The sequence below is a fragment of the Microcaecilia unicolor genome, chromosome 4, assembly GCF_901765095.1.
Source record: "Microcaecilia unicolor chromosome 4, aMicUni1.1, whole genome shotgun sequence".
In the NCBI taxonomy this organism is placed as follows: domain Eukaryota; kingdom Metazoa; phylum Chordata; class Amphibia; order Gymnophiona; family Siphonopidae; genus Microcaecilia; species Microcaecilia unicolor.
The window spans coordinates 287,803,929-287,825,881 of NC_044034.1; the positions used below are offsets into that span (position 1 = coordinate 287,803,929).

General features: G+C 42.4%; 1 protein-coding gene across 3 annotated transcripts in view; it reads right to left on the reverse strand.

Moving 5' to 3' along the window:
• KANSL3 (KAT8 regulatory NSL complex subunit 3) overlaps positions 1-21,599 on the reverse strand; it is a 144,471-nt gene extending 122,872 nt beyond the window's left edge. Inside the window, exons 1-5 of one of the 3 annotated variants that reach the window (XM_030201649.1) lie at positions 21,518-21,599; positions 20,994-21,274; positions 14,815-14,985; positions 10,847-10,937; positions 1,554-1,739 (exon numbers count right to left, since the gene is read on the reverse strand). In XM_030201649.1, coding sequence (XP_030057509.1) covers positions 1,554-1,739; positions 10,847-10,937; positions 14,815-14,985; positions 20,994-21,205 — 660 coding nt within the window. In that variant the 5' untranslated portion in view covers positions 21,206-21,274; positions 21,518-21,599. Of the gene's footprint in view, positions 1-1,553; positions 1,740-10,846; positions 10,938-14,814; positions 14,986-20,993 lie in introns of all 3 variants that reach the window. The other 2 variants (XM_030201648.1, XM_030201647.1) reach the window with 2 other exon arrangements.
• Between the last annotated feature and the right edge of the window lie 354 nt (positions 21,600-21,953).

A 21,953-nucleotide genomic window follows, 5' to 3' on the forward strand; every position in this document is an offset into this window, starting at 1 on the left:
TTTAAGGGAGTCTGCCAAAGCTAGAGATAGGCTGGCAAATTAGCAAGAAAAGAGCCTGTAGTGAGGTCGCAACAGGCCCCAGGGACAGGACCGAAGTGGTGATGGCCATTTGTGCCCATATCAAGGTAAGATTATAAATTGGACACAACGGCAACAGAAGTCATGGTGACAGCCAGAACTGAACAGCAGCAGGCAAAGTTGCAAGCATGGGCATATAAGAGCTGGTATGGACTTGATCAATGGTGTTGAATGGTGTAAAGCAGCTTCTGTATACAGCAGGTGTGTGGGGTTGCTCTGGGCTGGTAGCAGTCCAGATAGTCATGCCTGGGTGAAGGCAAGTGCCACTAAGTTGTGATATCAGCATCAGAGCCATTAAATGAGAATGTTATGAAGCCACACAAAAGCATAAGAAGATAGTAAGGGACTGATGGAGCACATAGAAACACAAATATACAAAATGATAGTAGATAAAGACTATACACAGCCTATTCAGTACACCCATCCATACCAACTACTGAGCTCCACAATCCCTTCCTCTCCCTCAGAGATCTTCTGTGCTTGTCCTGTGTTTTCTTGAATTCAGATATAGCTGTATCTGTAAACTGTACCACCTCTCCTGGGAAGCTATTCCGTATATCCACCACCTTTCCATAAAGAAATATTTCCTTAGGATTATTCCCAAGTCTGTTATCTTTCACCTTCATTTTATTAGCTCTTCTTCAGAGCAGGGGTGAGCTAACATAGGCCTCAAGGGCCACAACCTAGTCGGATTTTCAAGATTTCCACAATGAAAATGCATGAGATTGATTTGCATGTATTGTTTCTAGATTTGCCCTTTCTTTTCAGGCCCACCAGTACAAAGCTGCCCCCCCTTTTTTAACTAATTTTTTTTAAACTAATTTTAGTCCCTAGCCAAGGCTGCAAGGGGAAGCATTCCCATTCTTTTTTTTTCTTCTGCAGAGGCCCACAATGGGGGTGGGGGGGCTGTCAGAAAAAGGAGAAAGATTCACTATAGGAGGCCCAACAGGAACCTTTTCCAGCAAGCCTCACTAAGCAAAAGCCATGAACTAATGCTTGGGGCCAGGGCTATGAAGGGTCAGATCCCTCTGGGCTTGACAAGGGTAAGTTCCAGGAACTAAACCCTAGGAGCTAACACTGACCAAAGGACTTGACCTCAAGGGATTCAGGCTGTGGGTGTCAGGCCTCCCAGAAGAAAGCCTGATACACCAGTCCAAATGCACCACCTGCTGGAGGTACAGAAATACTGAAAGGCTTCAGGCTGCACCAGCCATTATACTGGTGACATCACTGGAGGAGTTCAGTTTTTCTACCTCCATTTGATGGTAAGGGGACACAATCCTTTCATCTGGCCTGGTCTAGCAAGAATGGCTATTTGTATAGCACTACTAGGTGTTAACTAACTAGTCAAGTTAGTATATAAATACTTTTCTCAGTTGGTATTACCATTTTCAGTGACCCAGAATAAAGACAGACAGCATTCCAGATACGATAATTTTGTCACTAACACAAAAATGAATTTCAGAGTAGATTACCTTTCCCTTCAGTGTCTGCAGGGCATCCAGGTAAGCAGCCAACATAGGCAAACTGAGGGTCTCCACCAACGTGGTGTGCAGCCACTGGATCAGCTTTGTGTCCCAATTTACACTAGCCAGAGACTGGCGAACCCGCCGGGCACACTTATCCACAGCAATTCTCCTCAGTACCGGCTCATTGGAAGCCTTCCAAGAATGGAAATAAAAAGCAGGCAAAAAGCATGGTAAATTCAAGTTCAATTGTATTAGATATCCCTCAAATTCATCTCTCTCCTCCCCCCCCCCCCCCCCAAACGGTATCATTGGAAAAAATGCCCATACAGTACCAACAGTAAAAAAAGCACAATAAGAAGTCTGCAAAGAGCTAGGCGAGAAAGTTTCAAGTTTTAGGTTTACTAAAAATCTACAAGGTTTCAAATGAAAACTAGATGGTCAGGAGAGAAACACGGAACAAGATGGCCAATATGAACTAAGGTCCAATTTCATTCCTGATGTGCCGCCACAAGCTTCAAGTGGTCTCTAGCTTTCTCTTTATTCTTCACATCTAGGAATCACTTGTGCTCACCCCAGCCTTTCTTAAATTCCATTACACTTTTGTCTCCACCACCTCCACTGGAAGGTAGTTCCATGAATACATAATTTCTGAGGTTGCTGTTGTAGAGTATTCTTTCTTCTGAATATTTGCTTCTTGTGCAATGTCTCTATCATACCCTGCCCCACCTAAAGGAGCACAGGGTATCAAAAGAAACTTAAGTGGTAACAGTATGCATCAACAGAAGCCCGAAGGGCAAACCAAAAAGGCTGAACATAGAAAATTAGAAAATGACAACATATAAAGATCATATGGCCTGTCCAGTCTGTCCATCCATACCAAATACTAAGCTCTACAATTCCTTCTTCTTCCATAGAGATATTCTGTGTTTGCCCCACACCTTCTTGAATTCAGAAACACTCTTCATCTCTACCACCATGGCTGGAAGGCTGTTCTGTTCCATGCATCCATCCCTCTTTCTGTAAACAAATATTTTCTTACATTACTTTTGAGTCTATCCCTTTTCACCTTCATCCTATGTCCCCTTTCTCCAAAGCTTCCTTTTTAATTAAAAGAGGCCTGCCTCCTGTGCATTTATGCCATGGAGGTATTTATATCTCATAAGAACATAAAAGACTAGCCTTTTTGGGTCAGACCAAGACCAATGGTCCATCAAGCACAGTATCCTGCTTCCAACAGTGGCCAATCCAAGTACCTGGCAGAAACCCAATTAGTAGCAACATTCATTGCTAACAATCCCGGGGCAGTAGTGGCTTCCCCCATGTCCATCTCAATTACAGACTATGGACTTTCCCAAACGTTTTTAAAATCCAGATACACTGGCCGCTGTTACCACTTCCCTCAGCAGATAGTTCCAGAGCTTAACTACTCTTTGAGTGAAAAAATATTTCCTCCTATTTGTTTAAAAGTAATTCCATTTAATTTCATTGAGTTCCCCTGGTCTTTGTTTTTTTTTTTTTTTAACTGATTCACTTCTACCTGTTCTACATCGTATCTACATCACTCACTTCTACATCATAGCTCCGCTCTTGCACCCTTCTTACAAAGTATACATACTCAGATCTTTAGGTCTGACCCCATATATTTTATGATGAACACCAGTAACCATTTTAGTAGCTACCCACTAGACAGACTCTAGCCTGCTTATATCTTTTTGAAGGTGTGATCTCAGAACTGTATACATTTCTCCAAATAAGCTGTTACCAGAGACTTATTCAAAGTCACTATTGCCTCTGTTTTTCTGTTGGCCATTTCTCTCCCTATGCACCCAAGCTATTGCCTTTTCTACCCGTCTGGCCACTTTAAGATCATCAAATACCATCACCCCCAAGTTCCACTCTTCTTTTGTGCGCAGGAGTACTTCTCCTCTGCCTTGGGTTTTTGCAGCTGAAATGCACGACCTTGATCATAGCTGTTAAATTTCAGATCATTATTAAAACTTCACTAGATTCCTCTTCATATTAGCCACACTTTCCAGGATGTCTAAGCTGTTACAGATTTTGGTATCATCTGCAAAGAGACAAACCTTTCCATCCAGCCCTTCCACAATATTGTTTATAAAAATGTTAAAAATAATAGAACCAAGGATCAATTCTTGTGGCCCACCACAAATAATGCCCTCATTCTTAGTGAACTCCATTTACCACTACTCACTGCCACCTCCTTCTTAACCATTTTCTAACGCAGTCAGACACTTTAGGACCCATACCAAGGGCACTTAGTTTGCTGAAATCTAGGTGCAATACATCTAGCGCTCTCCCTCAATCCAACTGCCTGGTCACCCAAAGAAATTAATCTGATTTGTCAGTCTGACAAGACCCACTTCTAGAAAACCATGCTGCTAATGAATTCCAGAAATGCACTAGCCACCCAACTGACTAACACCCATCTTGTCCCCATCTATATATATGCACTTGGCCCCTCGGCTACATGGTAAGCTGTATTATAGAAAATCATTAGCATCACATCTATGTTATTTGAATGTTCTAATGCATGCTTAGTAGCTGCTTCATTAGTATTATGCTAACATTGTATTAAATCTCTGTTATTTGAATTTCAGTGCTGTTAAACTGTTTCATGGTAGTCCTATTATTAGGTTTCAATTTGCTGTTTTCAAGTTTACCTCATTTATTCTATTTATGTTTACATTTGGTAATTTTTACTAATTATGCTGTTAACAAAATGTAAGTTTTATGTTAAACTGTAACTGCTGTACACTGCCTTTGATGAATCTCTTCATAAAGGTGGTTAACAAATCCCAATTAATAAATGAATGTACTCACCACAGAGGTCAGATTAATTGGCCTGTACTTTCCAACCTCCTACTTCTGTGGAGATGGATCACAACTGCCCTTCTACAGTCCTCCAGGACTACTCTTGATTCTAAAGAATCATTGAAAAGTTCACACAGCAGAACTGCCAGAACTTCCTCAAGTTCCTTCAATATCCTTGGATGTATCCCATCCAGCCCCATGCTCTTGTCTGTTTTTAGTCTAGCTAGCTCCTAATGAACATAGTCTTCAGAAAATTGTTTGAGGCTTACCACTCTTGCATGTCTTTATTTTCTACTAGTAAAAAAGGCCCGTTTCTGACACAAATGAAACGGGCGCTAGCAAGGTTTTCCTCTGAGTGTGTATGTTTGGGAGAGTGTATGTGAGAGTGAGTGTTTGAGAGTCTGAGTGAAAGTGGCCATCTGTCCCCTGCCCCCTCCATTCATCCTTTTCCAGCAATTCCCCTCTGTCCCTGAGCCCTGCCCTCCCAATCCATGCCCATCCATGCTCCTCTGTCACCTGGCCCCTCCATTTTTCCCTATCCAGCATTTCCCCTCTCTGCCTGAGGCCTGCTCTGCAATCCATATCCATCCATGCCCATCTGTCCCCTCCATTCATCCCTATCCAGCAATTCCCCTCTCCCTGAGTCCTGCCCTTCCAATCCATGCCCATCCATGCTCCTCTGTCACCTGGCCCCTCCATTTTTCCCTATCCAGCATTTCCCCTCTCTGCCTGAGGCCTGCTCTGCAATGCATATCCATCCATGCCCATCTGTCCCCTCCATTCATCCCTATCCAGCAATTCCCCTCTCCCTGAGTCCTGCCCTTCCAATCCATGCCCATCCATGCTCCTCTGTCACCTGGCCCCTCCATTTTTCCCTATCCAGCATTTCCCCTCTCTGCCTGAGGCCTGCTCTGCAATGCATATCCATCCATGCCCATCTGTCCCCTCCATTCATCCCTATCCAGCAATTCCCCTCTCCCTGAGTCCTGCCCTTCCAATCCATGCTCCTCTGTCACCTGGCCCCTCCATTTTTCCCTATCCAGCATTTCCCCTCTCTGCCTGAGGCCTGCTCTGCAATCCATATCCATCCATGCCCATCTGTCCCCTCCATTCATCCCTATCCAGCAATTCCCCTCTCCCTGAGTCCTGCCCTTCCAATCCATGCCCATCCATGCTCCTCTGTCACCTGGCCCCTCCATTTTTCCCTATCCAGCATTTCCCCTCTCTGCCTGAGGCCTGCTCTGCAATCCATATCCATCCATGCCCATCTGTCCCCTCCATTCATCCCTATCCAGCAATTCCCTTCTCCCTGAGTCCTGCCCTTCCAATCCATGCCATCCATGCTCATCTGTCACCTGGCCCCTCCATTGTTCCCTATCCAGCAATTTCCCTCTCTCCCTGAGTCCTGCCCTCCCAATCCATGCCCATCCATGCTCCTCTGTCCCATGCCCCCTCCCTTCATCCATTTCCAGTAATTCCCCTCTCTCCCTGAGTCCTGCCCTCCCAATCCATGCCCATCCATGCTCCTCTGTCCCCTGCCCCCTCCCTTCATCCATTTCCAGTAATTCCCCTCTCTCCCTGTGCCCTGCCCTCCTAATCCATACCCATCCATGCTCCTCTGTCCCCTGCCGCCTCCATTCATCCTTTTCCAGCAAGTCCCCTCTCGCCCTTCCATGCCCCCCCCCGTCGCATCCATGCTACTCTCTCTCCCATGTCCCAGCCTGGCCCGCCCTCTTCTCCCCCCCCCCCCCCCTTCGCATCCAAACCATGCATCGTTTTGTTTTTTTTTTTCTTCTTTTTCAATTTACCTCCGTGGTTCCGGCAACGAAGCGTCAGGGAAGGAGGCGGCGCTCCCGACGTCTAGCTTTCCCTTCGCTGTGTTCCGCCTTCTTTTTAAGGCGGAACACAGCGAAGGGAAGGCTAGACGTCGGGAGCGCCGCCTCCTTCCCTGACGTTTCGCTTCCGGATTTGTTTGTTTTGTCGCGAGGGCGGGGCAGAGACGGCTGGCTGGCTTGAAGGCTTCACACCACGAATCCACGAACCCTTCAGCCTCAGCCTGGGAGTGACGTCAGATGGCTTCAAGGCTTCAGGCTTCAGGCTTCCGGCTTCAAGCTTCCGGCTTCACAGAACGTTGTCTTCAGAACGTTCACGGTGCGTTTTATTATATTAGATAGTCTTTCTCCTAGCCCTTAACACTGAAGCAATTCTGCTTTATTGTCCTATTTCCTCATCTTCACCCTTGTCACACAGTGGCACTTTACACTTTCACCTAATCAACAATATAGCTAAAGAAAAGTCTTGTCCCCCAATTTCACTATATGGGCTATCTGAAGAGTAGACTGATGGCAATCTGAGAACCAGGGGAGCCCGGTTCAAATCCCATTGCAGCTCTTTGTAAACCTGGGCATTTCACTTAACCCTCCATTGCCTCAGGTGCAAACCTAGATTGTGAGCTCTCTAAGGACAGAAAAATACCACTGTACCTGAATGTACACTGCTTCAATAGCCTTCAGGTTCACAGGAGGTATATAAGCAATAAATAAATACATACATACTTGTTCTTCCATATGCATATTTGCTTTCCTGGCTACTTTACCAGCATCCCTTAGCTTCTCCAGATACTGCTGTTTGTCGTCCTCTATGATCTCTTGTAGTTTACAAAGGCTAAACTCTTATTCCTTCCCTTTTCAGGTGTTTATTTAAAAAATCATTGATGTCTCTTTTTCCTAACAAACATTTATATCCATTGAAATATCACCTTTCAGTTTTGTCCACTGCTTTTCTAATTCTCCCTAATGTTCCTATCCAGCTAATGACTCCTTGAGGTATTCCCCATCTTGGCAAAGTTTCTTGATGTCTAGGACCCTTACTTTTGAATTAACCATTTCCATATGTGTCTTAATATTGAACATCATCATCCATGCCACATGATCATCCACTATAACATCAGTGGAGAAGTGGCCTAGTGGTTAGTGTGGTGGACTTTGGTCCTGGGGAACTGGGTTCGATTCCCACTGCAGGCACAGGCAGCTCCTTGTGACTCTGGGCAAGTCACTTACCCTCCATTGCCCCAGGTACAAATAAGTACCTTTATATAATATGTAAGCCGCATTGAACCTGCCATGAGTGGGAAAGCGTGGGGTACAAATATAAGAAAAAAAAAATCAGAAACACTTTCCCCATTCTTAAGCACCAGGTGCACTATGGCCCACTACCGTGCGAGTTCCATTTACAGGAACAGTTCTCTACGAAGAGAATTCACATCTTTCTACCTTCTAGGTGACAGTCAGGATGTCCCAATTGATATCTGGCACACTGAAATTACTTATCAGTAATACTTCCCCTTCCACAATAATATTGTGAAATATCTATTTAAATCTCTGTTCAGAGCATTGGGGGAACAGATTTGCATATTGCCAGTTAAAGCATTATGTACATTCCTTGGATTGGTGATCGCTTAACCTCAGCGTTGATGAAAAATACAAGCTTTTTTTTCATGATATAGCTGAGAAGGAGGTCTTAATCTCAGGCATACAGAAAGCACTTACTAAATTGGAGGAACTAAAGACTTGGGCGAGATCAGGCATAGATCGGGAATGTGATATTGGTCAAGGGTCAGCAAATTGGGAGATGTTGAATAATATCAAAGGAATTCCAGGGCTAATTTCAAATGCAGCTCTTAGAGAATGAAACTTTTGTATTCTACACAGGGTGTATTTTACCCAGGAACAAATACAAAAGTCGGGTCATGTACAATCCCCAATATGTGGAATATGTTTAATTTCTAACAACACTTTATTTCATGCTTTCTGGGCCTGCCCAAAAATTAATCAGTTTTGGACTGCTCCAGTGCATTACATCTCTGATTTGACGGGTAATATCCTACTGGATTCACCCACTAATCTTTTTGGATAAACCAGGGATTAATAGGGAAATACTAAAAGGATACACTTCTTATTTGCAAACTGTGTCTGGTAGCCCAAAAAACGTATGTTAGAGTCATGGGTGGTGTCACAAAATGCCTAGCCATTCGACTGGGGCTAACCCTGCGGCCACTTAAGAGGGTTTATCCCCAGCACAGATCAGGTCCACCTGCACCTGCCGCTTGTGCTCTACACTAGCACCTTTCTCCCACTGACTGGGTCCCAACCACCTCTGGGTGAGTCTTCCGCTCTCAAGTTATCCCCAGTGATTTCTAGGTTATTGGGACCACACTCCCGGTGGTCCCACAGTTCCTAGAAAGCATTCACAGACAACAAACAAACCACCAAGATTCTTCATCAGTCCAGACAAGCAGAGTCAATAAACTAAAAAGGTTTATTGTCATAACAAATAAACAGTGAACTATAAAAACTGATGGAAATAACAGGTAACTGAATAAGGATCACTTATAAAACTATCTAAACATTTTATCACTACCTGGATAGTGCCTGGGAAGTACAGAAAATATAACTGCTCACAGAATATAACTGCTCAGAGGGTCTCAATAAGAGGTCCTTCTCTCTCTACTTCCAAAATGAGACTAGGGAAAATTCCAGTATTTCCAGACTGAATTTGAGCTCTTGGACCAATCAGAGCCCAGAACAACATTTTTAAAAAGTAGCTGGCCACATTACTTCCTCTTGGTGCTAAACTAAAGGGACAGTCTTTCTCTGTAACAGTTTTAAACATAAAACATGCACCACCTGCTGGCCAAACTAGAGAAATACACTTCATGAAATATTTTTATAATTCTCATGCTGGAAAATTAACTATATTTCGCCATAGGTGGTTACTGAAACGCCTTCCTATTGGAAGTGGCGGAATCAGGCTCATCAACTACTTGCTTGGGAAGCACATAGCTAACATTTCCTGATGGTTTGGATAGCTATATTTAGCATATGACACCACGGGGTAGAAGTCTTCTTCAAAATACATTATAATCTAACTGATGAAGGACACAATGGTACTTCTTTTAAAAGCTACTTTGACTTTTGTATTTCTCTACTCTGTTTTCTTATTATAACCACCAGAAGCCTAAGAACCCAGGCTAATGGTGATTTAGCTTTTCTTGTTTGGGATTCTTGGGGGAGGAGGGGGAAATCAATAAAACTGGTGAGACACATTTGGAATGAAGATAAATGTTGAAATTGGTGGAAACTGTTTATTTTTGTTTTTCTCTGTTCAATTTGTCTGTAATGTATTACTGTTTGCATGTTGGCTCGCCACAAAAATTGTTTAATACTAAATCTCTGTTCACTTCTTCTGCCTGTGAAGGGAAATCTGAATATCACATCAATATAATGTGATGTTCCATTCCTTCTTTCCATTTAACCCACAGTGCATCCTCTTTACCTCATCAGTCCTGCAATTCTATTGTTTTAATATTATCTTTAACATACAACACAACTCCTTCTCCCTCTCTTCCTACCCTGTCCTTGTGAATAGATTGTAGCCTACTATAACTATACCTTAGTCATAGTTCTCTGTGAACCAAATAAATCCAAGTCAGCCTCTTCCATCATAGCTTACAGATCCAGAATCTTACTTGTCATACTATTGACATTAATATACACTGCTTTCCAGATGTTGCCTTTTCTTCCCATTTCTATAGAGGTAGAGTTTTACTTACCTGGGGGTTTTATTCAGCCCCAGGTTAGTAAAAGCCATCAGAATAAACCAACAGAAACTGGCCTCTAGATGGCAACAAGACCTTAAGGGACAAAATCCAAGGGGCAGAAAAGAAGTACCAAAAGGCATCCCCAGAAATCTGAAAGGCAGAGGAAAAGGGTCACAGAGAATTAACATAAATTGGATGGGAAGGCAAAAAATATATAAGGTACAAACAAACTTTAGAGAGAGAAGAATCATGGAGCACCAACTGAAATGTGCAAGTAGTCAAGAAGAAAGATGACCTGACACTAATGGACACTACAGGAATACAAATAAAGGAAAGCTCATACAATGCATACATAAACCAGATACAGATAAACAGCAGCGATACCCCAGCAACCTAATTGCCAAATCTGTCATTAAATCAATATCCATTTCTAGCAAAATTAGTCAACACCACTTCATGGTTATAATGGCTTAGAACAATAGCATAAAAGGTTACAACCACCTTCTTTAAAGTAACATCATGTATACAAAACCCATACACAGAAAAGAAATAAATACCTCTTATATACAAGCTAACCAAGATCATAAGCCCTAAGAGGGAAAAACCCACATCTGCTGATAAAGACCAAACTGGGTTATAGCCAAATACTATCACAAATGCTACTGGATACAACATTAAACTGCCATTTGTACACCAAAACCCTGACTCAGCTTCTCACTAGCATAAGCTCTAAGACAACCCAAAAGCTTTGCATTTGACAAGCAAAGGACTACTTTATTTTCTGGGTAACGTAATCTGGTACAGCTCACATGACTGCTTGTAACATGTAGGGGAGGAAGGTCCACAAGAGCTCGTAACATTTTCTTACCCCATCATTAGCCAATCGGGCAAGTCTGTCTGACTGTAAGGTCTTCAGAATCTTATTGAACAGCTTATTCTGGGCCATTGTCCAGCCTGACCTGAAAAGCAGAGAATAAGTACACCTGACATTTACACAGAGAGCAAATATGCAGATAGCAAGTCATAATAAAAGTTCAGAAACAGAAAAATGAAGTAATTACCATTGCGACAAATGCAGGATATTTCACCCAGAAAGAAAGAGAATTTTTTTTTGTTGAGCATGCCATTGTTCCCACAATCTACATTTTATCTAAAATTCATAAGTCCTTACAGAACTCTCCAGGAAGCTTATATACCAATATTACAGATGGAAGCTTTAGCCATATTAGAGAATACACTTAGAGATTGCAGAACTGACGGGGGATTCCCAATCATTTCATCATCACAATAGCCAACATCACTCTTACAAAAATGTCTTCACCTTACTACTACTACTACTTAACATTTCTAGAGCGCTACTAGGGTCACGCAGCGCTGTACAGTTTAACAAAGAAGGACAGTCTCTGCTCAAAGGAGCTTACAATCTAAAGAACGAAATGTCAAGTTGGGGCAGTCTAGATTTCCTGAATAGAGGTATGGTGGTTAGATGCTGAAGGCGACATTGAAGAGATGGGCTTTGAGTAAGGATTTGAAGATGGGCAGGGAGGGGGCCTGGCGAATGGGCTCAGGGAGTTTATTCCAGGCATGGGGTGAGGCGAGGCAGAAAGGGCGGAGCCTGGAGTTGGCGGTGGTGGAGAAGGGTACTGAAAGGAGGGATTTGTCTTGAGAGCGGAGGTTACGGGTAGGAACGTAGGGGAAGATGAGGGTAGAGAGGGGCTGCAGATCGAGTGCATTTATAGGTTAGTAGGAGAAGCTTGAACTGTATGCAGTACCTAATCGGAAGGCAGTGAAGTGATTTGAGGAGAGGGGTGATATGAGTATATCGGTCCAGGCGGAAGATAAGACGTGCAGCAGAGTTCTGAACGGACTGAAGGGGGATAGATGGCTAAGTGGGAGGCTAGTGAGGAGTAGGTTGCAGTAGTCAAGGCGAGAGTGGATGAGAGTTCGGGTGGTGTGCTCAGAGAGGAAAGGGCGAATTTTGCTAATGTTATAGAGGAAGAAGCGACAGGTCTTGGCTATCTGCTGGATATGCGCAGAGGAGAGGGAGGAGTCGAAGATGACTCCGAGGTTGCGGGCAGATGAGACGGGGAGGATGAGGGTGTTATCAACTGAGATAGAGAGTGGAGGGAGAGGAGAAGTGGGTTTGGGTGGGAAGACAATAAGCTCGGGAGAATCTTTCAACAAATAAAAGGCACTGCAATGGGGGCACCAATGGCTTCGGACATTTCAAATCTATGTTGTCTAACAAAAACCAGAAAATTAAACAATCCCACAGATATCACAATAAAGAAAAAAAGGGTGGAAATGACCAATGTGATGAGTCTGGATAAAAGTTCATTCATGTATACACATCAGCATTTGCTTAAAGACAAGCACATTGGAAGAAAATATCTAGCTGGACCTAGGGATGGACTCAATAAGATCCATGTTTCAGACTGTGCCTTCGTCAGGAGTCCAAAACAAGGATCGAATGCCGAAAAGAAGCAAAGCTAGAAACTATTATCAGTCTTCAGTGGTGCACTCAATCACGGTCGTAGCTATACTAAAGTACCCATTTTGAAGACATTTTCCTAAACAATCACCCTTTTATTGGTGAAATTAGATTTTACAAGAGATACACTGATGAGATATATATATATACACATTTAGAGTTTTCTAACATGGTTAAACACCTGTGACAAAAATCTACATTTCAAAATGCAGTATAATACTGACACCAGTTCATCTCTTAATATTCTCATCAAGAAAACAAGATACTTTTTTGTTACGATGTATAGAAAACCCAGACAAAAATGCTTATCTTCATCATTGTAATTTCCACTAGAAAACCCTCAACCACAACTTACCATATTCACAATTCTTACAACTAAAAAGACTTTGAATGGGTATCACTGAATTTAAAACACAGGCAACACTCATGAGAAAAAGGTTTGAAAATGGATGCAATCCAGAAAATGCAATTAAACAAAGATGTACAAGAACATTACTGAAGAACTGGGTGATGCTTCTTTCTGAACAACCATTCAGACAACCAGAATTAGTATGTATTTTGAGGTTCTCTCATTGTCTTCTGGAAGACAAGAAGATCAATTATGAAACGCTGGCATATCTTAGAAAGTCACCAGTGTTTCAGAAATGAGACTTATCACCCAATCTAAAAATAAAAATCTGGGCGAGATATTGGTACCCCCATCCCTTCCAGAGTTCATGTATCAGCCATCTGGCCATCGAGCTTGTGGTCACTGCTCTGTATGTAAATATGCTCTGTCAATAAAAGATTTTACAGATTCACAGACAGGCAAGTGATTCACATCTGATTGTAACACTATACAAATTATCTATGTTATCATATGCCATATCGACAAGACCAACAGGATAATTAAGTCTCGTATAACTGAACACAGTGGAAATGACGCGTCTTAAAATCTAACACCATTTAATATGGTGATTAACATGAGTACAAGAGAAGAAAGAGGAATAATTTGGGAGAATTGTTATTAGTTCACTCAACATTATTGAACATGAACAGCTTCAGTTTGGGTGAAGCACAGCAAATGGAGTATATGGTGACATAGTTTTATTATTTGATGAAAATATGTGAGCAATTGACGCCTTTGTGATGCTGGGCACAGAATATATTATAAAAGCTTGAAATAACGGGACAACAGTTAGACTGACGGTGGAAAGGCTTGAGCAATTCTCTAAAGTGATATAGAGATGAGTACTCTATAGTTAATCCCCTATAAGAAATATGACTTGAAGTGCAATGAGCATGTTGGGTGTGATGGGATTTGAAGTGTGATTGTTTGTTGTGGTGTGTGAGAATTATATGTCATAGAACAACAATGTGTGTAGGAAATTTTAAGAATTAATATTTAATTGAAGGATATAATGAAGATTGATATATTGTAACAGTTGTTTTTTTATAATTGTGATAGTAGCTAATTGTAGAACTAGTACATTGTAATTAACCTTAGGTTTATTAGTGTAGTAATGAATATGTAAGAGACAGATTTCCATATAACAGAAGTAGTATACATGCAGCACTCACTGATCTGTTTGTGGCCCTTAAGGGCTGAACTTGCAAACCCTTAGCTATAGCCATTAGCCCACTAGGGATATTATTAACATGGGATGAGGGGCTTTCCTTAACCTGCCCAGTTACTTTGAAAGGTAGCAGGTCTGAAATAGAGGCCCATCATTCCATGTTGCCTGAGATGGGAACATGTGATGTTCTGGATCATAGCAACAAAACAAAACTTTATACACTTTTAGGCAGTCTTGCAGTAACTATCCCAAAGTTAAATACGATAGCATGCTGTAATAGCAGATTTTAGTGTATACTCTCTTTAAAGTGGCAGCCATAACTATTTCTGCTGGAAAACCATTCCATCACGTCACTTACTGTCAAATACAAAATTTCTTTTTTTTTTTTTACTTCATTCTCCTAGCCACTCTTATTTGTCATGTCTGTTTGTCTTACCTACACAGTTTCTGTACAACAGCGCTTACAGTCTTTCTTATATACGTAGAGCACAATGTATGCCTGGTAATGTTTTAAAAATAACTACTAGTAGTAGTTGTAGCTGATTTGATAACAAGACCACCTGTGAGGTCCCCGTAGAATCCTTTGATATAACTGCGTAGTGTAATTAAATCTCCTCAAAGTCTTTCTGCTGTCTGTAACCCCTGTTTGGCCAGTCTTTCAGCAGATATCAACTGTACCATTATTTGAATAAATGAGAACTTCAGATCCCAGCTGCCTGTCGACTGTTAAATGAAGAGGTACAAGACACTTCTGATAGACAGCCACTGTGCCCGGGTCCACACACATACCTATTCAAATGTTCTTCCCAGTCTTCTGGTGGAGGGGGAGCATCAGTGTCTGTACGTACAAACATCACATGGCGCTCACATTCATTCATCACACTGCGTGCCTTCTGATTGTCATAGAGGGGCATGGCTGTTGGAGTGACTGTCTCCACATCAAGAGGGATGTCTGTCTCGCTGAAAAAAAAAAAAAAACAAGAGAGAAAGATAAATAGCATTCCTCCAATGCAGAATTAGATTCAGAATCCTGCTACACATAATGCTCTGATCCTGTGATATTATCTCTGGAATTGATGGAGAAATGTTTTTCGACCAAGAGCAAGAAAGAGACAACTAGGTTTAGTGTGCTTCGTGTTCCTCAATTACACCTTTCTCAAATAATCTGCAGACCCGGTAGCCATATTAAAGCAGCTCTTGTACTGGAAAAGAAAATGATGGGTGCAAAATAGAGACTTTATGGAAACGGGGTTCGCGCAGTTCCCACGGTGATGGAAGCAGTTCTGCGGGGTTCCCATGGAGATGGAAACAATTCCTGTGGGGTTCCTGTGGAAGTGTAGGCTGCACTTGCGCCAGTCTCTCTCTTTACTGAGTACCAAGTTCTTTGAGTGCTGTCTCCTCCTCCTCTTTGCTTTAACAGCACAGATGTGGAAAGTCTCCATTATGAAGGTGGTAGAGACAGAAATGGTGACGGAATTCAAAAAGGCACGAGATGAACGCAGAGGATCTCTAACTAGAAAATGGAAGTTATAAAAAACCTAAACTTAAATGGCTGCATGTGTGTGGGTGTGTTGAGTGACACTTAGATAGTTACTCCGGCTGTGATGAACTAGGGTCGATACAGGGCAGACTTATATGGTGCAAATATGTGCAAATACAAGTGTGATTCAACCAACGACCTCTGTTGACTTATATATGGCAATCTGGTTTAGGATGGGCTGGAAATGGCTTAGACAGCAACTTTAATGGTGGAACATGAGGACAGTGCTGGACAGACTTTTACGGTCTGTTTCCTGCAAATGAGAAGACAAATAGGCTGGAGTGGGTTTTGATAACAACTCCAGCAGTTGGAACATAAGGATTGGGCTGGGTGGACTTCTATGGTCAATGTCCCAGAAACAACAAAGAAAGATCATAATCAAGTATACAATATCCCGTTCATTGTTGATTTAATTATGAATTGATAATGAGCATGACTATTGGGCAGATTGGACCGTTCAGGTTTTTATCTGCTGTCACTTACTATGTTACTATTAATGCTCTCGGCTCCTGGGCTGATGTGCAGATCTCAGCTCTGACACAGGCACATGCATCAGATGTCACCTGACCAACTGGCACGTCGTGCATGTGGCAACTTCTCAGCACACAGTGCCAGTGAATCAGAGACAAGTCTTACATGTGCACACCAGAGTGTTCCAAGTTCCAACTTCTGTTCCTTCTTTACCTGCAGTGATGCGGCTCAAACCCAGATAGGGATTGAGAGAGCCAACGGGAATTTTTTTTAATGTACCATTAAATTTTTGTGGGGACAGGTTGGGTGGGATGGGTAAGATTCCAGCGTGGACGGGTAAGATTTCTGTCCCCATGCAACTCTCTAGTGCAAAACTTTTACTGAATTGTGGTTTTTTTTGTTTTGTTTTTTTTCTAAGAAACTCTAGGCACTTGCCATATTTCCCAGGAGCTCCTTTCTAATAGTTATTAGAGCTGCAAATAATATCCCAGACATACCTCCACGGGGTTTTTTTCTTGTTTTAAATCTTTGGATAATAAATAGTGAGAAAAACCTGAACAGAAACTGTAGTCAAAGTAGATGAGAGATATCAGAAAAAAAAAGATCATCCGAATATGAAAATTATATTATACTAGTAAAAAAGGCCCGTTTCCGAAACAAATGAAACGGGCGCTAGCAAGGGTTTCCTCAGAGTGTGTACGTTTGAGTGTATGTGAGAGTGACTGTGTGTGAGAGAGAGAGTGAATGTGCGAGTGTGTGTGTGTGAGAAAGAGAGAGAGAGAGTCTGGGTGCGAGTGTGTCTGTGAGAGAGAGTGTCTGTCTGTGAGAGAGAGAGAGAGAGAGAGAGAGAGAGAGAGAGTGTGTGTGCAAGTGTGTATGCGAGACACAGTGTGAGAGAGAGAGAGTGTTTCACACAGATACAGTGTGTGCGAGAGAGTGTGTGAGACACAGACTCTCTGTGAGACTGAGTGTATGAGACCAAGACAGTGTGTGAGAGTGAGAGAGACATTGACTGTGTGACAGAGATACCTCCCCCCCCCCCTCTCTCTGGTGTCTGAGCGTTACTGTGCAGGACACTGAGCTCTGGCTGTGCTTCAAGGAACTGACCAATCCTATTTAATAGAATGCACCTCCAACATTCTGAAGCCGAGAAACCTTGTGTGGTTGGTCACTTCTGCTTTTGACGAACCCAGAAGTACCTGATGTCAATTCAGGAGATGGATACAGACAGCAGGAATGCCTCAGACATGCAGTCAGCTTCAGAATGTTGGAGGTGTGTTTTATTATAGAGGATTACATATATATATATATATATATATATATATATATATATATATATCTCCAGAGCATGAGAGCATGCGGGACATCAGATCACACGTGACGTCTTTTGGACAGAATAATGGGATTTCGTATACTGCCTTTCTAACCTTTGATCTGAATTCACTTATACCCTTGAAACTGGCACAAATATGTAGCATAACACCGTGCAGCTCCCACTATTTCTGATAGAAAAATCTAGACCCTTCAAATGTTAGATGTTTTTGTAGCCAAGCATAAAGAACAAGCAAGGGCAAACCCTCTTATTTTGCTCTCTAACATTCATCCCATATTTTTGAACAGAGACTAAAATTCTGCCAGCAAAATCTGATTTTAAGGGAACAGAACAATTCTCCCCCCCACACCCCACACTGGGATTAGGAATAAATAAATTAAAAAAAATCACCTTATCCAAAGTTCAGCAGAACCTTTTGTAAAAGGCATGGAGAATGTATGAACATCCTGACCTGAAAGTCCCATTATCCTCATAGAGGCCCTATGCAAAATACAGCTCGCTTTCCTGTAACATAGGGACTCTTATACCAAAGCGAGCTAACGATCCCCGCGTGGCAATGTAGACGAAACCCATTCAAAGTGATTGGGCTTCATTGGGATTGCCACACCAGGAATCACTAGCGCGGTTTGGTAAAAGGGGTCCATAGTTTCAGTGCAAATGAGACCTTAGAACTGACTAATATGAATCTGAATAAACAATAAGCAGAAATATTTTTCTTCAGGTCATTGACACAACCAAAGTGTCAAGAGGCATAATAAAGATTATGTTAACTACAGGTAATATCTTATATAAACATATTCTCTCCTTTAACCACAAGACCAGAGTGACCAAGTCTTTTCAACAATGGGCCATGTGGCCAGACATCCATGTGTGCGTGGGCTGCATGAATGTTTTAATCTGTTTAAACATGATTTATACTCATTAAAATCTGAGAACCCTCTTCTAAAATTATAAGTTCATAGCCACCAAATCTCTCTGCAATACTTCAAAGTCACGTGTGCTTGATCTTTGTTTTTTGCTAAAAATCTCACATAGATGTATCTTCAAAGGCAGACACGCCCCAAGTTGAATACCACTGGACCAGATATTTTATTTTATTTATTTTTGTTACATTTGTACCCCGCGCTTTCCCCACTCATGGCAGGCTCAATGTGGCAGGCAATGGAGGGTTAAGTGACTTGCCCAGAGTCACAAGGAGCTGCCTGTGCCGGGAATTGAACTCAGTTCCTCAGGACCAAAGTCCACCACCCTAACCACTAGGCCACTCCTCCACTCTAATATAGGGCTATTACTTCCATTTCAACACTAAGAGCCCTGTTTACTAAGGCGCGTTAGCGTTTTTAACGAGCGTACAAGTAGCACGTATACTGTGTAGGTGCCTATAAGGATATTGTAGGTGCATACACGTTTAACATGTATACATGGTTAACACGCGTTAAAAATGCTAATGCAGCTTAGTAAACAGGGCCCAAAATGTAAAACAAAAAAAATATATATTTTTGATCATAATTTAGTTACTTTTAGTTTTACTCATTTTCTCTGCAATGGCTTGTTACCTTAAAAAAAAAATGAGTAAAACCTACACATTTTTAAATAATTTTATTAAAGCAAAAATCTGAATTAGTTTTGAATTAAAATGGACATCAACACACTAAACCACAGCTCTAATGGAAACTTGCTTATAAATACCCTTTTTCAAAGGTAACTGTAGCAGACGTTACAAGAAGTGGAGGAGTCTTCCAAGGACAGGCTCTAACTTATAATAAGGAAAACCGTGTGCATGTACTTCCACATTCTACCCCTCCTACACTTTCGTTACGCCTACATGCCTGCTGCATTCATTGCCTCACTAGGCCCCAACATCAGCCTGCCCCCTCCCCCCATCCTTCATATACTTTGCATTCCAATGCCGGTGGGTACTTGGCTAGAGAATACAAGCCCAATAAAATGATAGATTTATTCTAGACTTACAGGGAAGGAGACTGTGGAGGAGTTCATTCCATCATTCTAGCTGTATTCACCTGTATTTTTCATACAGCAGCCAAGAAGGGGGTGGCCTCTGACCTGTAATTCTGCTTTGGGACAGTCAGCAGGGTATAGTACATAATGATTTTGCCTGCTCCATTCCAACCCAAAGGTCTTAAGACCCAGACTATTTACAATCCGAAGTCTCCCAGGTGAAACTGTAAAGAGTCAATTGCTGTCAAAAAGATGTCAGGAAGTATTTTTTCACAGAGAGGGTGGTGGATGCTTGGAATGCCCTCCCGCGGGAGGTGGTGGAGATGAAAACGGTAACGGAATTCAAACATGCATGGGATATGCATAAAGGAATCCTATGCAGTAGGAAGGGATCCTCAGAAGCTTAGCCGAAATTGGGTGGCAGAGCAGGTGGGGGAAGAGAGGTTGGTGGTTGGGAGGCGAGGATAGTGGAGGGCAGACTTATACGGTCTGTGCCAGAGCCGGTGATGGGAGGCGGGACTGGTGGTTGGGAGGCGGGAAATACTGCTGGGCAGACTTGTACTGTCTGTGCCCTGAAAAAGGCAGGTACAAATCAAGGTAAGGTATACACATACGAGTTTATCTGTTGGGCAGACTGGATGGACCATGCAGGTCTTTTTCTGCCGTCATCTACTATGTTACTATGTAAATCAGAGCCCCTTCTGAATTTGTTACTGTTCCTGTCACTGTGGCCTTCTGCTCCTTCCATCCTAGTGCAACCCTCATGGATTCCAACAAAAAACAACTCACAATTCCTGAAGCTTTATTTATATGAGGTGCTGGAACTATGTCTCAACTCCCCTCTCCTCATCAAGTTAATCTTAATGAACAGTTTCTGCAAAGAGCTGGATCATGCTAGGGAAGGAATACATGGATGAAAAATATTCAAAAAATATGAGCACCCAGTCAACATTTTAGCATGCAGAGAAGATAAATTATATTTCGTTTGGGTTCTAGGGGGAGGGGGTGCTCATTTTACTATATATTTTTTGTTTGCTTTTCTTTGCGCAATTCCTTCATAAAGCACCCTTCCTCAAACTAATATCACAAGCTGCAGCAGCATGGTTCCTCTTTTCCATGGCAGAGTAGCTGACCTGGGCAACACCTTTCCTCAGCAACACCTGTGGCCTATAGCATCACAATGTTTATCTCTAGACTGCAGAAAAGGTAGCCTTTCTACTTGGTGGTTTGGCAGCAAGGTGCAGTTTCTATTCCTCTTTTCACAGCCCATCACCATCTTTTCCCCAGTAAAACAACCATAAAAACAGTTCACACATCAAACTTGTTTACAGAAGTCTTTTTCTAGGATACACTGCTGTTTGCCTCGCCTATGTCGTTTATCTGCTTTTCCTCCTCCATACCTATGATGTCATGTGCTATGTAAACCCAAACCACCTTGCCTTGCACAAGCAACAAACATTTTCCTGCGATTCTATAGGAGAACCATCTAATATGTGGATGTGGCCATGTCTGAGTAAACCACAACTTGCTGAATTCACAAGGACAGTACAGCAAATGCTAAAACAAACTAAGTGCAACCACTTTATTGAAACACATTCAGAAGTTCCCACTATATTCCGAGAGGGACCCAAATTACCCAGATAAAGAGGGAGGTGCTGGACTCACATATTGTCTTGGTGCCTCTTTGGTGTGACGAAGAGCATACGAGTGGGACAAGCGCTGCTGGCATCAGGGTGGGCACTCCAGGGCTTGGCATAGCTATGATCCAAAAATACCAAGTCCAGTTCTCTCTCGTGTACAGAGAGCTGAAAGAGCAGGGAGGTGCCCATCCTTCGTGCCGAAGTCTGAAAGTCACGCTCTCCTCCACGGTAAGCCATTATTTCCTCCTTTTTCTTAGCTTTTAGCTTAAATCTGGATCCTGCTTATGATTCTTCATTCTGGGCAAACTTAGAAAAGGAATAAATAAAACTGCTGTTATTTCAAATAAACAAAGATACCAAGTCACACGCATTCGGCTGTCCTCACGCTCTCACACGCCGAGCACCCCTCCTCACACGCATTCGGGGATCGGGAGACTGGTCTTCTCCCTCCCCATGATCTGCCATCTCTCCCTCTATCTTCCACTCTCCTCCTTGTCCGCGATATGGCAGTGGCACCTCTCTCTCAACTTCCCCCCATCAAACTGATACCTAAGGTCGCTCACTAACAACCCCACCACAGCTTTCCTTCTCTAGTGCCCCGTCGCCAATACACACCACCAAGTAGGTTCGGTTGAGAACAGGAGATGGCATGACGTTAAACAGTTGAAGCCATGTAGGTTACTCTTTGTTTTCTCTTACCCGTGCAGCTGTCGTTCTGCGTACACTCAAAAAAAAGCAAACAAACCTATGATTAGCTGCATCCACGTTGCCGTTCTTTATTGTTTTGTAGCATTTTTATTTAATCTCACTTATATTCTCAAACATGCCAGCTTGTGAAGCATACGGATGTACACAGAGGAAGTATAATAACGGAATAACTTTTCATAGGTAGAGTAGTAATTTGTTATAAATCGTAATCAGTATGTCCTTTGGCGGGGCTGGTTATTATATAGGGACACCCTAGCATATGTTATATTCCTGCAGA